General features: G+C 40.7%; 1 protein-coding gene across 1 annotated transcript in view; it reads right to left on the reverse strand.

Annotated features, from left to right (window-relative positions):
• Positions 1-2,919: 2,919 nt before the first annotated feature.
• Positions 2,920-15,873, reverse strand: part of fat3a (FAT atypical cadherin 3a) — a gene marked incomplete at its 5' end in the record, with an annotated part of 125,837 nt that continues 112,883 nt past the window's right edge. Inside the window, 5 exons of the mRNA XM_080509494.1 lie at positions 2,920-7,336; positions 11,120-11,155; positions 11,709-11,768; positions 13,433-13,546; positions 14,388-15,085. Coding sequence (XP_080365620.1) covers positions 6,705-7,336; positions 11,120-11,155; positions 11,709-11,768; positions 13,433-13,546; positions 14,388-15,085 — 1,540 coding nt within the window. The 3' untranslated portion in view covers positions 2,920-6,704. The remainder of the gene's footprint in view (positions 7,337-11,119; positions 11,156-11,708; positions 11,769-13,432; positions 13,547-14,387; positions 15,086-15,873) is intronic.

Consider the following 15,873-nt stretch of genomic DNA (forward strand, 5'->3'; position numbering starts at 1 on the left):
TGATGTCTGTTAAAAACAAAACGGCAGAAGAGCTGAACACGAAATAGTTTTCATCTAGGGCCACTAGTGGGTGCTGTTTGTTGTTTTTGTGATGAAACCACACACACTTGCACATACAGAATAACTATTAAACATCAACAATGACAAGAAGGCGGACATTCCTATGAACTGACGAAGTTGGATTGCGATTAGTGACTCTTGACTATAAAAGGACAAAGTCCCAGGAGAATATGGACCGGACACTCAAAACTTCCATGAAGATGGAGTTGAAGCATTTTTAAAATGTTCCACCTTGGAAGCCGTTTTGAAAAAGTTGGATTTTCAGTGGCTCTCAACACTGTTGCTGCACAACCGGACACTGAAAACATTACATAAGTGGTTCACTTAAAAATGTTGCGTAAAAGGGGCTTAAGGCATACGTGTAGTGAAAGATCTGAACATATTCGGTCATCTTAAATTGTGAATAAAACTATGCAGCATGCTCAATAAATAAGTGTAACATCTGAACAACGTCCTGAAATAATGTAATTCTTCCCCTCATTACATTAAAGATGACAGATATCTGTAATGCATTTCCTCAGATTTTTAAGCTACCTTTCCAACAATTTATAAAACCCGACAAATTCATAGATGCATAACATTTTCATATTCTTTATTCAACATCCAAAATATCACTGGCCGTTGCCAGAAAGGATTATCCTGGATAAAATACTGTCTGCAATCAGTGGAATGTGTTGTCCTTCTGCTTGATGACCAGACAACACAGCAAGAATAAGCAGATTTCTACCTGGTCGCCCCCCTGAGCTTCAGGGATTCAGTCCAAATGAACGGTCATGATTATTTGTTAAACCTGTTACAGTTCAGGTGTCTCAGCTGTGAAGCTCGCCAGCCTCATCTGCTGCTAACAAATTGACTTAATTTTGATCCAGGCCTGGGAAATTAAGTTGGCGAGCACATCCTTCTCACCAATACCAGAACAGCTGAGTCATGATGGTGTAACTTTGACAAGAAGTGACTCAGCAGGAGGAATGCTTAGATTTAAACATGACTGTGATTTCAGTCGTGGTGAATTAGTATTGGTGACTTGCTAATATGTGACTTTGTAACTCCTAGGTCAAATAGAACCATCAAAGAATGCTCTTTTACTCACTCACCAATAGAAAGAGTTATCATGCAAAGTGCTCACACACTACTTGGAACCATTTGAGTTCAGCGTCTGTCTGGAACACTTCTGGAAAATCACAGCCAGGAATTGAACAGCTGAATATTAGAGTACGACCCCTTCGACGAGTTCTGGGACTCTCAAAGTCTTATCCTCAAAAACATTCACACCAGTCATTTTTATCCATTCAATTCATATAAAACTCCAGTACTGCCAAACGCCTCTACAGAAGCTGTTATGGTGGTGCTATGTTACCATCTTGTGGCCGTTTTAAGATGCAGCAGAGCATCGCTTCTGAACAAGCAACGTTTGTTGGAGGAAATTCTTTATAATACTTCCTTGTGTGTGTGTGTGTTTTGCGGAAGGAAGGCAATGTTTTCAATATTTGCTGGATCCTGGTCTATTTCTGGAGGTACACACACACACACACACACACACACACACACACACACACACCAATGAGATGTGCTGCTGATTTATTGTTCTCTGCCATCATTCGTTGAGTTACCAAAATCATGTTCTACTTTCGTTATTTGCTTCTTTGTTCATTTATATTGCGGCTTGAAAATCACGTTACTGTCTCAATCACGGGTGGGAAATCCTGGTCCTGGAGGGCCGCAGTCCTGCATGTTTTAGATGTTTCCCTGCTCAAACACACCTGAGTTCTCATGACGAGGCTCTGCAGAAAGCTTGATAATGAGCCACTAGTTGGTGCCAGCTGTGTTGATGTGGGGACACAATGAAACCCTGCAGGTCTGCAGCCCTCCAGGACCAGGACTGCCCACCCCTGGTTGCTTATACTGCACATGTACATCTTTTATGAGCTCCCTTAGACCTGCAAATTGTTTTTTTTTTTTTTACTGATATATTAATGATCCCATTTATGATTTCAATTCTGAGACAATAAGCAGGATCATTGAACAGACGCTACATTTTCTAGTTTACAGATCATCAGCTTGTACTGTGTACAGCAACTAACAGGCAATGAAATCACGACTTTCTGTCATTGGGAAATCCTGCAGATAGAAACTGAGCTGCTGGTATATAAAATGCTGATTATTGCACAGTTGTGTCTTTGGCTGGCCACAATAAATGGAAGGACGCTATGGGATACATTTCTTAGACATTACATTGTATTTTGCGCCAGTAGGAATCATTTAAATTGGTCTTATTTTGAGATTGTAGTCAGTCAATTGTTTGGTTTGAAAAAAAATCACATATAGCTTGTACCACAAGAAAGAATCGTCAAAGTAAAATTCAAAGTTTATGAAGGCACTATTTTACCAGTCAGTTCATTCTTACCCTACTAATAATGTGTTGCACTAGTAATTTTGTGCTTTGGCAAGAAAGTGAAGTACAGTTCCCGTTGACGTGTCACATTCCTGAATGGCACCATTTGCGTGAATGTAACTGATTATATGGTAAAATGAGCAAGAATGGTAATGTCAATTCACTTGTCTAATAGTACAAAATGGCTATTTAGACACAAAGTCACCAAGGTATGGGATTGATGTGATACAAATTGATTAATACCCATATTATCTATAACGGTAATTCAAGTAAGTTTATTCTTAAACAAACCCATTTCCGCTCAGTAGTGTGCAGAACCTTGCAGCTGAGCTAAGATTGCATGAAAGCACTCCAACAAGTCCAGATAACAGGAGTGGATGAATGATGCTGCGTGATGTAGGTTATAGAAAATGATGCACTGCAGAGGTTTATTTCACAACTTACCTCACAAATGAGCACAAGTGACATAGTGAGCAAGAACAGTTTTATTTTCTGAACTGATTTTGAAAAAGAAAGTAAAAAAAAAGAAGCCCCCACTCTCTTTGTACAGTCAGTTTCAGTGAATCGAGGGACACTGCCTCACGAGTTTGAAGACAAAAAAAAAAAAATTAAACAGACCTATAAACTACATTAGAAATTTCTTAAAACATTCCAGATGAAAAAAAAAGATGTATAAAAGAGTACCGCATTACTGTAAACATTAAAAAAAATTGTAACATTGGTTGTGATGTCTGAATGTGTCACTGTGCAAAAGTCATCTAAAATATTGAGTTGGCATTCAGGTGGAATTACAAGGTGATGCTTTAAAAAACAAAAACAAAACAAAAAACTTGGAGCAAAGCGTCAAGTGGCAGAGGAAGAACAACATGGCTGATATTGCAAAGTCTCCACATTCACATAAAACAGTCAACAGCAACAACAAAAAAAAAGAATACACACGCAATAGGCAGTTCAGAATTGCAATTCCATATCTACAAAAGTCTGCATTTTAACAACCTAGCTATGTACACTGTACAGAGATTTCAACACAAACATACATCTTTAACAAAGAAAATAAGGGGGAGCGGCTCACCCAAGCACTTCAGGCAGACTGTGGTGGAATTCGCTGACGATGTGAAGCTTTTCGGACAATACTGACCTGGCTAAGGCTTCGACTTCTGCCTGCCTGAAAATGCTACCAAGTACCAGAAAACACTGGAATGCAAAGTCTACAACAATGTGTTTGCTCCACGTGGCTTTTTGAAGGGGAAGCTGAGTGACCAGATCAGACTTAATGGACGGAATACATGATGGGCGATTACCTTTTTTTTTTTTTTAGCTACATATTGCCGAATGTTTAAAAATCTGCCTTGCCACTGTGACTTTTATTGCGTCTCATTCCTCACTTGAGGAGCAACTAACAATTAACATAACGTCCTTAAAGGCTCATCAAAATGGTGACAAGCCAACGGCAAGTGCAAGAAAACTCAATCATTAGTGCAACTCCAGTAAAGCAATCTACAGAACAAAATAAACAAGAGTAGCTGTTGTTGCCAGAATCCACTTTTTTTACTTACATTTTCCCTTTGGTCATGCATTAATTATGTAATTGTTTTAAGAACTATTTGTATAATGTGGGTATGTTATTGTAATTGACAATGGTGAGCTTCACAGACATGCCCAAGATGTTAAAGTAGAGCATAACCCCATGAATTGTCAGAGTTTTATTCAAATTGAATAGTCCTATTTGGCTTTAAGTATGGCATGTGTATTCAGTTCCTTGTCTTGTTTCATATCCAACATGACCTAGTAAATCCCAGTGCTGGGAAGTCTTTAACCCCACCTTCATTTCCGTTTATGTTTCACAGAATTATGTAAAAAGTATCTCTTTGTTACATTAAAAAATGTTTTTATATTTGATGATCACTAGGAAACTGACATCAACTCTTTAAGGTTCTAGACTCTGGAACTCCACAATCCACAGGCATCCCTGACAGGACTTAATGAATCAGAGGGTAATTTAAAAAAATATATTCATATTAAAAAAAAAAAAAAAAAAAAGAGCTCTCCAAAGCCTGAACGTGTCAGTCTCCACTGTAGTCTGCTCCCTGACGCAGCAGTAATGTGCTTTTTGCATGGTCCCTTCTTGCATTTGGTCCTCTAGTATTAATGGGTTTAAATGTCCTTGCATCGAATGAAAGAAACAACATGGACAGAGACTAAAAAAAATCCTGTGAGTACATTAATCTTATTTTTTTTGAACTATGAATCTTTTTTATTTTTCTATTGGAAACTAGTGTTTGGCTGGACCTTGTGATTGAAAGGGAAAATGTCTCATCAGTAGGAACTCCAGAAGTCCTCCCAAAATAGAGTTTCAGCTCGAACAGGTCCTAGATATTGTATTGTTGAGAACAATTTGTAGTAGAGTAGTGGAACCTCTAAAGCTTTTATGAATACATAAAAGTCCCTGCTGCCTGTTAAAATCTTGTGGTGAACTAGATCAGAATGTTGCAATGGGTTCATTTAAACCAGATATCAACAAAGCAGTGCACATGGTACCGGATAAACAAGGAAAAAACACTGAGGCTCCGTTTTACAATGGCAACATTTCCCTTTTATGCGGCAGATGCACTTGACAATGCTGTAGTTTGTATGTCTGGCCAGAAGGGGACACTGTTGGTCATTTTTGTAATGAAACCACACGTGAGTGCAGAGATATCCTCTAAACGTTAACAAAACGTAGAATATCCGACATTTGTATGGTGACGATAAATTGGATGCGGAAAGAAATGTTCCACCTTGGGAGCAGGTATAAAAAAGTGACGGTTGCAGGAACTCAGTACCACTAACATGTAAACAGACTCAAATATGAACAAAGTGTTGCGGTGGCACTAATTTTTGTTGTGTAAACAGGGCGTTAGTTTTTAAAAGTTGACGATCCCTACTGTAAACCTTTAGTCCATTATTCTATAAAGGATGAACTGTTGGTCTTGTAATTTTTTTTCCGGCTACAGAAATCCTGATTCTGCAAGCAAGTGAAACCAAAGAAAGGGTCCACTACAATGATTTTAAGGACTGACCTTCTGTCATCAAGTGTTTTTCTTGCAATTGGCTTGAACAACTCATGATTTAATCCTTGTAGAGGCTACTATACATTGACATGCTATTCAAATACTCTTAAGATTTTGACTTAATTGCATTTGTTGTACTACGTTAAAATTTGGAAATCATGGTCAGTGAAATACACACAAAATATGAGAAAGGTGTTAAATACTTCTTCACAGCACTGTAGGTCTGTATCTTCAGGGAAAATCTATTTCAAATGAATTAATTAAAGCTGTACACTGAAATACGTGACGGACATTTGAAGTGAATTGCTGAAGATCCCACTGTTGCTGTTACCAGCAACCAACAATGTTAAGTTATGTCAGAGTTGAGTGGATATAAGCAACAAGAGCTTTTCACTCTCAACTTAATAAAAACAAAATTTATTTTGAGGGTGGCACAAATAACGAACATCTTTTTTTTCTCTCCTTCTCACCTGTCTTCTGTTTGAGGCGGTGGGGCATTGGAGGAGCAAGCACGTTCCCTATTAAAACAAACAAATGGCTTTCCCGAAAACATTGTTGCCTACTTGTCATCTGTGAGGACACGGTTCTTTTACAAAGTCTGTACAAGCTCGGAGCACTACAAAGTTTACAAATCCGGGAGGAAAGAATAAAGTGGTGATTTGTATCTTTTTTTTATTGGGGTTTTTTTAATATTGAGTTTCTTTTGTTTTCTTAAAAAGTAGTGGTCCGATGGGGCTTCGGTGAAGGAGCAGGGAAACAGACAACCTTCTCACTTACATGATTGTCCCTTCTTGTTTTCGTCAAATTCCCACCACCGCATCCGTAATTATCGCCGTCTTCAAAACCAACCTTGTTTACACATTCCCTCTGCCTTTCTTTTCACATTGCAAGTAAAATCTCTGTTATGAGAACAGGAAGGACACTTCTGACTGTTCTGAACAGTGGGGGCAGGACTGACAACACAATGAGCTTGTTTTTCTCATGAAACCCACACACATAATTTCCATTTCTGGGCTTGGTTTTATGGGAGGATTGTATTTGGGACATGATTTTTAAAGTCATTGACATAGAATATGGTTGTAGCAGTGCTGTCAAGGACTTCCATTCCCCTTAGATAACATCTGTTTGTGCATCTTCTATCTGTACCGCTGCTCCTTCTGACCCATAAAATGCCCCAAAACGTCCCTGCAATGGTCAATCAATCACACCTCAGTCTGTTGCTGTGAATCGGTGATGATGGTCACTCCTCGACGAAGCTCGTCAATACTGTCAAAGTCACTACCGTGTTCAGAGTCGTCGAGCCCGCAGGGGGTCGACATGTCCGAGGCCGACGACGCCCCGACAGACAGTCTCATGTTTAATGACACAGAGTCGTCCGTATCCCCGTTTCCTGGTGTAACCCCGCCTACTGAAGTGCTGAAGTCCCCATGGGGCGCCTCCCCAACAGGTAGTTGGTGGGGAGGCAGGTACTGGCTGGGGTGGAAGTGCGGCCTGGCGTGCTGACGCCCGGTACTGCCAGAACTCAGCGTGCTCTCCTTGGAGACGGGCGGGTTGGCGGGCAGTGGCGTGTACGGTTCAGGGTAGTCCTCGCCTGCGGGCAGTGGAGGCGGCAGCTGGTCTTGGCTTAAGAACTCTTCCTCGTGTGGCGGGGGGTAGTCGCTGTCGATGTCGTAACCCCCCAGGTAATAGTCGGATTCCAGTTCACGGGTGCTTCCTCCGAGGCGAGGGGCCGAACCAACTGCCTCGCTGCCAGGTCCTGCCTCGTAGCCGGGCACCTCTTCAATGTTTGACAGCCTGGTGCTCGGCATCCAGTCTGACGTGTCCCAGTGATATGCTGGACAGCAGAAGGGGAAGACAGTTAGCGACAATCTCCTCAAGATGAGTTTTCACATTCACTTCAATCAGACTTGACCCAAGCTCTGCGCTTCACATGCCTTCAGAAAGCAACAGGAACGTTAGACTGGAGAACAACAATACAGGAATGGGCTGAAGGTCGAGCGCATGACAAGGCACGACCTGTACAGGAAACACGTTAGGGGTTCAGAGGGTATGGCAACATGCACAGTAGGGGTCTTGGAAGGCTGGTTTCACGGGTGTCATGACATGCCGAGTTCCATGAAGAAGTGGCAGCATTCAAAACAAGTTGAGAGGCTCAAAAAAAGCAAAACAACATTCATTCATTCATTTCAGTTAAAGTGAAGTCATATGAGGCAAACTTTCCTATTGGTCAGCAGAACAGAGTAGAAATATCAAAACTATGAATGACTGCCTATTTTTCACATAGTTGAACAAGCAAACTTTCTATCCTGTCTGCTTCATAGAAATCTGACTTATGTGACGACATATGTGACTCCTTCAAGGATCAATTGTTCCAGGCTAGGTTTGATTTAACAGAGCCTTGTTTAGAGTTCTGACATGTTGGCTTAGAAAGTAACTATATGAGGTCATATATCATGGAAGATGATATGCCGTTTCTAGTTAATGAGACTGCGTGATGAAGCTACTTGGGTCAATTTTACTTTGTCCAAGACTGATGACCCAAATGCACAGTGGCTGGAAGCTCAAATAGCAGCAGCAACTCACAGTCAGACAGAGATTAGATTAATTTATCGGCACAGTGACAGGTAACTTGCTTAACTTACTGATTCCCCAAAAACAGAATTCTGACTGAGGTCTTGTGAAGTACTTCTGGACGGATCAATAAAAGATGTAGTTGTTTTATTGCAGCTACAGTCAGAATGCTTTCTGGAGTAAAAAATGACATTTAAGTGAAACAAACAAACAAAAAAACCTGATACCAGGTTTACAATTTATGCTGGCTTCACTGTCACCATCGCTGCCAAAAATTGAGAAAAGAAGCATAAAGCAGTGAAATAATAATATTATAAATTCAAAGTCGACTTTTCAGAGGTGTCGCATGGGGATGTCGTGGTAAGTAATCATACCAAACAGTCAGATAAAGACATCGGCCCCATTCACACGTTAAGTAAACAAAAAACGCAACTTTTTGGAACAAACCAGTCTCCCAGTGCGTATTCTCCTGGAACATGGTAGTTTTATAAATGACAATCACCCATAACAGTAAGCCAACTTTGCTGTCTGTGTACTCTGTGTACATTCCTGCCTTTGCCGTGTAAACGGCCATCATTTTCAAAATGCTACCATGTGAAATCAAAACTATTCTGAAACGTAAGTGTGGCCTTAGTGCGGGTTTCCTAATGTCATGGTAATGAAATAGCCACGCCAAAGGAAGGAGTCACCCTTTGATATGAGAAAAGAAAAACATTATTCATATAAATAGTGCATGCAAGTGGCACCTGGAACGTTTTCAACTTATGGATTTGTTGTATTGTAAGTTTCAGTTATTTCTGCTTAAATTGGTCATTCTTGCCCCTGAAACCTGACAGAACTGACTTATTTTTCATTAAAATCATGATGGAATAGCTTGACACTGCTTATAATGATCTAATGTTTGCTTGTCCAAGGATGTAAAAAAAAAAGAAAAGAAAAGAAAAAGACAACAGTTGCCACATTTGTACTTGTACAATCAGTACATTTTGACCCATTCTCTAAATTGCAGCACCAATCAGAGGCTAAGAGTACCTTGCTTGGGTTGGTTTCATTAATATTTTACTCCAGTCAGTGGTCTTCTGACAAGCCACAAAACAATTACAAAAGTTGTGCTGACCAAGAACTGCAGTTAAATTCAACTGAAGGCAGATTTCACTTAAACAGCAAAAAAGGTGAGTGAAGTTCAAACAAAAGCAATGCCAAAAAAAAAAAAACAAACAACAAAAGTAGAAACAATTTCCATGCATCGGAGCAGAACACAAACCATGGGGGGACTGAGGCTGCGAACACTTGGTGGTGCAGTCGGTGGGGGGTGGGTGGGGGGAGGGGTGATGGCTGCCCTGGCCTGATAAATCAGCACAGCACAAAACAAACCGTTGGGTAACAGGGATTAACAAAGTTCTGACGAGGGAAGGAGGGGAGATGAGAGAACTGTCCAGTGAAAGTATGGTGCGAGGTATGCACAAGAGTACAGAGACAGGAGGAAGTAGCAGCAGGTAGACCAAATACGGTGCAAGGTACAAATATTTTTCAATCAACAAAATGTTTAAAAAAAACAAACAAACAAAAAACAAAAAACCCAAACATGTCTTTGCTTCCAAATAATAGATTTTCCTTCTGTTAGTGGTTACCAACTGAACTATTTGTTTCAGGGCTGTAGGAGCAGAAGGTATATCATAGTAGTAGTCATTTTCCCTTTATGAATTACTTATGGCCTGTATGCACCAGGTATAATGTAATCTTGGAATAATGATGTGAAATATGATCTGATGTCAATCTAGTGAAGTAGGGCTTCATCTGATTGGATAAAAGTGTGGCAATAGGGGAATATAAAGTTTACTGAAATATTATTGCAAATGTTGATATAGTGATGATTATACATTTTTTACAAATATTTCAGATCAGGATGTATGTATTACAAACAAAAGATAAATTAATTTCTTTCAAAGATGGTTAAGACCGTTTTTGATTCATTCACTGGGGATCGCGCTGTTTTAGTAATAATAACTGAGGTTTGAGCAAAAGTAGCATTGGCATCTCAGCAATAGATGAATTTGTGATGTTAATGTTGAAGTCTACAATTGAAGTTTATTAATTTTACATATTTAACATGGAAATCACGACGCTTGTTTAGATTTTTTTTTCTTACAAATTTGAATAAGAATGTATCAAGGTACCATTGAAAAATTGGGAATTGTCAGAAATTGTGCAATCAAAGCTTTTAAATCCTACCATTTCACTGTAGATCAAATATGGCTTTACATGAACCCTCCACTAATGACCTTTGGCAAAACCTCCATCTATTAGAGAATGGCGGCTGGATCCGTGTCAATATTTGCAAACTTTTCAAAGAACTAATTTGAATGGTATTAAAAAAAAGCCATTGTCTTTCTTTGTTTATTCTCAAGTTGTTCATCATCTCCTGGATGGCCTCTTTCACATGCACTGTTGCACAAGAACTGGGAAACTGGAGTATATGAGGCACAGCACAATTAACCTGAAAAGTGTCAGAATCAATTTTGTGAGGCGCCGCAGGGCAAACTTAATTGTCACTTCTGACTTTGGCCTTGTATGCTGTTACACAATTTGTTACACACTTTGTTTTACAGCTCCGGAAAAAAACGTCGACAACGGCATGACACACTGCGGATCGGAAAACTTTAAAAGTGTATTGTGGTACTATTTTAACTCAATATGAAATTGGTCTGTATGTGGCCCCCGGAACTGAAATGTGTTTGACACCCCGCCATCTAGAATACATGCAAATCAATTTGGTGGCAAAAATATACACTGCATCTCCCAAAAAAATGACAAATCAAAAGTTTTAAAATAAAGAATCTCTGAAATCGTGTAGATATAAAACGTGTTTAATGGTAATATGTTGCTAAGTAACACTTAATATAAATATAATCTACAAAAATCTTGTTACTGCACATCAGAAGTAATTTTTGGTTGTTATTTTGTCTACTTGCTGCAGAATAAGTGGACGGAGGAATGAAACGGGCAGGTTGGAGTGGAATGGAGGAGAGCTGAGGAGAATAATCACCTCGATTGTAGGTTTGACCTTGGTCCATAACTGACACTGTCAGATGGAAGAATAAGAAAACAAACACAGACGCATTTAGCATTAATTTAGCTTTACACCAAGAGAATATCGATCCGTCGGCTGTTTCGTTTTCCAATAAATATCATACAGATTCTCTTCAGTGAGACTGTAGTCCTACAAATCTGTGCTCAAAAGCTCACTTCCCGTTAACGCTTCAGCAGATGTGTGGCTCCTGCACGCGATATTCTGCCACATGCCATGAATGAACAAGCGTTCAGGTCATTGTACCATACTGATAAACACTCCATGAAGGACTACAACATGGAAGGAGAAATTAATCCGATAAAGTGGCATCAGACTGCTGTCTGTTAAAGACTGTGATGATAACCTGGAAGGTAGCCGTAATGACTAACCACTGACTGTGAGGAAGGATTAGACAGGAGAGAACGGATTTCGATATGCAGGGAATAACTCAATATACAGAGCTGAAGATACATCTCCCAGTAGAGATACAGCAATGAAAGGACTGAAGTAGGCGAGGGAGTGGAAGCGTGAGAGAAAGAGACACAAAGTGGATGAGACATGGTACCTTCACTTTCGATTGTGTCGACTGCATCATTGACCAGTCGAATGACGGTCACTATGGAGGCTTGTGGAAGGAAAAAAGGAGCAGATAAGTTTTGAAAAAAAGTAATAAAAACAAAAAAAAACAGGCATTAACGGTGAAAAAACACCTGCGGCATTACTACTGCCCCACTGTCTGCAGGGAGGACGTCCTGCTGTGACTTTGGCCTTTAAAAGGGGAGTTTGCACACAAATCTGGACATAAATGTCGAGTTTAGATACATCAAAGTTATAAACAAGCAAAGGTAATGCTCTGGGAAAAAAAAACAAAGAAAATGAATTTCACAAATACAAAGCAAGCCAGATGGGAGCAAAACAATACGATAAAAAAAATAAAATAAATAAAGCACTTCTTCTTTTTTGTCATTTCAGTGCAGAGACATTGCCCAACCAGAGTTTAACAAGTGCACAAATGACAACATTGACAGTAAATAAAATGGCTGCATGAAATAACCGAAGATTTGGAACAGAGAAGCTGGCGGCTGCAAGTCGTGACCGCTCTGCAACGGGAAAAAAATGGTGATGCTCAAATACTGCAAACAAAAATCCACAGAGTGCAGATGGGAGGCAATGAGAATGGAACGTAAAAGATAACACACACACACACGTACGCACACACACAGATTCTGCACACAGGCCACAACCACCGATAAACACCACACTGTGAAGCTGCCGAAAACCCATCGACCTCCACGAGATGTACTCCTTGATTTTGTTGCGAGGGCCATGAGAGGGGCTGCATTGTGAGGAAAAAGTTGGTGAATCCATGGGAATGCATTCCTGCACACAATATAGTTAGGGCTGGTTCAGGCCCAATCCTTGCCCCTATACCTGAACTGGAATTTCAATCCTTTTCTCCCTTTCCATCCACTAACCCCAACTAGAACCGTCTCTTCTTCTGGTTCTGCAGAAAGTCTCCAGTTGTGTGGAAAGGTCGTCTCTGGTCTCCAAGTCTGATTGTCTTAAAAGATGCCAACGATTCATGAGAGGGATTTTTAGATTTTAAGAAATGTCACATTTTTTTCAGGTTCTTAAAAATAGGTGAGTCAGCAATTAATTAATTTATGGCACAAGACTACCAAATTGAAAATATGTCATTTGTTTATAAAATATGTTTCCTTTAAAAATTGCCTCCAATAAACACAAAAGTAGTACGCAAAAAATTAGGGTTTGAACTCACTGCAGTTGCCTATATAACAAGGGAAAAAATTGAAATGTGTACATTAAATCTTTAATGTTAAAAATATATGTTGGACTGGGAATCTTGATTTATTGCAAACTTCTTAATGTTATGCTGAAATGGACAAAGTAATTTTTTTTTAAAATTTATAATCCACCAAACAGTCACCCTCAAGGCACTTTTACTAAGAAAAGTCAAACTATAGTGGAAAGGAAAAACTCTGTCTTAACCGGAAGTAACCTTTGCAGAACCATAGTCAGAGGAAGAGACGTTCTGATTTTTCACTTGGAACCTTATAGGAGGTAAATATTGCAGAAATGCATCCAACTAATTCCCCAACAACTCGTCACAAATGTAAAACCCAAGTCTGGTTTTGCATGGACACCGGGTGAGCAGCATCTTTCGAACAGAAGACACCATTACATTAAAGTATTAAAAACTAGCCCACTTTTAAAAATCCGAATCATGAGGGAGCTTGAGAATTCAGTGCTGTGATGGGCGGGGCTTACCGTTGTCATCGCAGGAGTCGGATTGGAAGGAGCTCAGTGATTGGACCTCTGAGTTGCTGCCTTTGTTGCTCCCCGAGAAGCAGGTAACTTCTTCGCCCATGTCAACCATCTTGCCTGATGAGAGAAGTGAGGCGGGGTCAGGAAGGGCGGACTCCAAAACAAGTAATAGTACAGGGTCTGATTGCACCTTGTAGGTATACTTCATGTTAACTCTGAATAGGAGGGGTTCAATGCAGAGAAATCAATAAAGTAGGCTTTCTATTGTCCCAAGACAGCAAAGTATGATTGTTGGTTGTATAACACAAGGGACTGAGACCTGAACAGGCTCATCTCATTGTTTGAGTTTCATCGTAAAGATACATCTACTAAATACAATGTATTGCGATGAAGGATTTTATACTTCAGATGCTCCTCAACAACAATGACTGTTCAGCAACAAAATAACTGCTGCCTCTTCTTCCAACCTAAAATTAATATCCACTTCATGCCAGAATACTTTTCTTTGACCCACTTCTGGGCCCTGACCCACCGGTTGAGAGTTATTGCACTTTGGTCCTGTTTACACAACAGTTTCAGGTTAAAACGCACAATTGTGTACTAAAAGTGAGAATGAACATACGCAGACAAAGTACAGCTTGACATGTGAAATGAGTGATTCTGAAAAAACAACAAAACCCTAATAAAAATGGTTAGCCAAATTATAAAGTGGAACTGTGACAAGAATGATCATCATGTTAAAAGGAAAAATTAATGTCTTGGAAAAGTTTTTCATCAAAGCTGACATCTAAAGGGTGTGTTTTTTTTTTGGTCTCAATGATTGCTTGGGTCACATGTGCACATTTGATGCATGAATCAGGTCGTTTCTATCCAATGTACCATGCAGGAATATCATGACAAAATGCGAAAAACACAGTGAACCGTCACGTGTATCTATTACGTGAGTCGTCATGCTTACCCTCATCGCTGTCCCACGGGCTTTTGCGTATGGAGTCGCAGTCGGAGCGACAGGGCGACACTGGGGGGAGGTTGGGGGCCACGCTGCACACCACCACGCCCCTCCTGGTGGTCCCCGACAGGATCCGGGGTGACTCCGGGTGAAAGGTACTCATCTCGGTGTGCTCCACATTGCGCCCGTCCGCCATCTTCTCCAGCGTGGATCGCGGGTCCCCTTGGAAACAGGGCGTGTACGCCATGGGCCTCACCGGGACCTGTGGCGGCCCCATCATCCCACCTCCCACCATGGTGGGCTCCGAGTAGAGGTTGAGCGGGTCTCCCGGCGTGCAGTGCAGAGTCTTGAACTGGACTCCGTTGGCCTTGTTGAGGAGCGCGGCGGTGGCCGGGTCCTGAACCAGGGACAGGTTGTTCCGGGAGTAGTTCTTCTGGAAAACTTTTTTCCGGAACGCGATGAAGAGGATGATGAGGACGACAATGACGAAGAGCACCACCGCGATCCCGATCAACTCCTCCTTGCCGACCATGGCGTGGCCGGCCTGCATGTCGGGGACGACGACGGGCCGCAGGCTGCAGCGCTGGCCCACAAAGCCTGCCGTGCAGTTGCAGTAGAAGGAGCCGTGAGTGTTGACGCAGACGCCGCCGTTCTCGCACTCGCCGTCCGGATTGCTGCGGTCACACTCGTTCACGTCTTCTTCACACCTGCAGGATGGAGAAATGGAGATGGAAGAATTCCGAAGACACAATATATATGGGTAATCTTGAACTTCTCTTTAGTCTCAATGAAACAGTTTTAAACTTTATAGTGTTCTCTTTAGTTCTGAGGGTCACAAACAGCCCATCTTGAGTGGGCCAGACTGGTGAAATAGTGTTATAATACCCTTTAATTTTAAACTTTAAAGTTTTTGTTGTTGTGACATAATGAAAATGTCTGTATTTTCACAAAACAGAACAATTACGACTGAAAGTGGCTACAATCTCGCCATTAAACCATTGAACCTTCTGATGTTCAATGGTATATATATATATATATATTATATGTATATGGTTTAGAGTAACACTGTTTTCTCATCAATTATACCTTTGATTCTTAAATTAGAACTCAGTTTTTAAATGTTTTATCCAATTGCCATGAGCACAGCACAATATAAACCAACAGGAGCAGGTGGTACACCTTCTCCTCATCATACATTTGTAATTACCTGTTAAAAACTGTGCCGGCAGTGTGTTATATGCGCTCCATATTGGCCCAGTATGCCTGTTTCAGTTTCATTGGGAAAACAACTGTATGTTTGATAATACCATGAATGGTGTGGAAAGAAAGCTATTACAGAAAAATCCAAACGGTGTTGCCCATAGACTGGTCAAAGTTTTCATTCTGCTGACAGATGCTAAACACTGACAGACTTATCAGGAAGAGTTCGTTGCGTTTGTTGCAATCACAACATTACCGGGGTTTCTTGTCCGAGACTTTTGGGAATAAAGGATTG

This window comes from Blennius ocellaris (genome assembly GCF_963422515.1).
Source record: "Blennius ocellaris genome assembly, chromosome: 2".
Lineage (NCBI taxonomy): Eukaryota > Metazoa > Chordata > Actinopteri > Blenniiformes > Blenniidae > Blennius > Blennius ocellaris.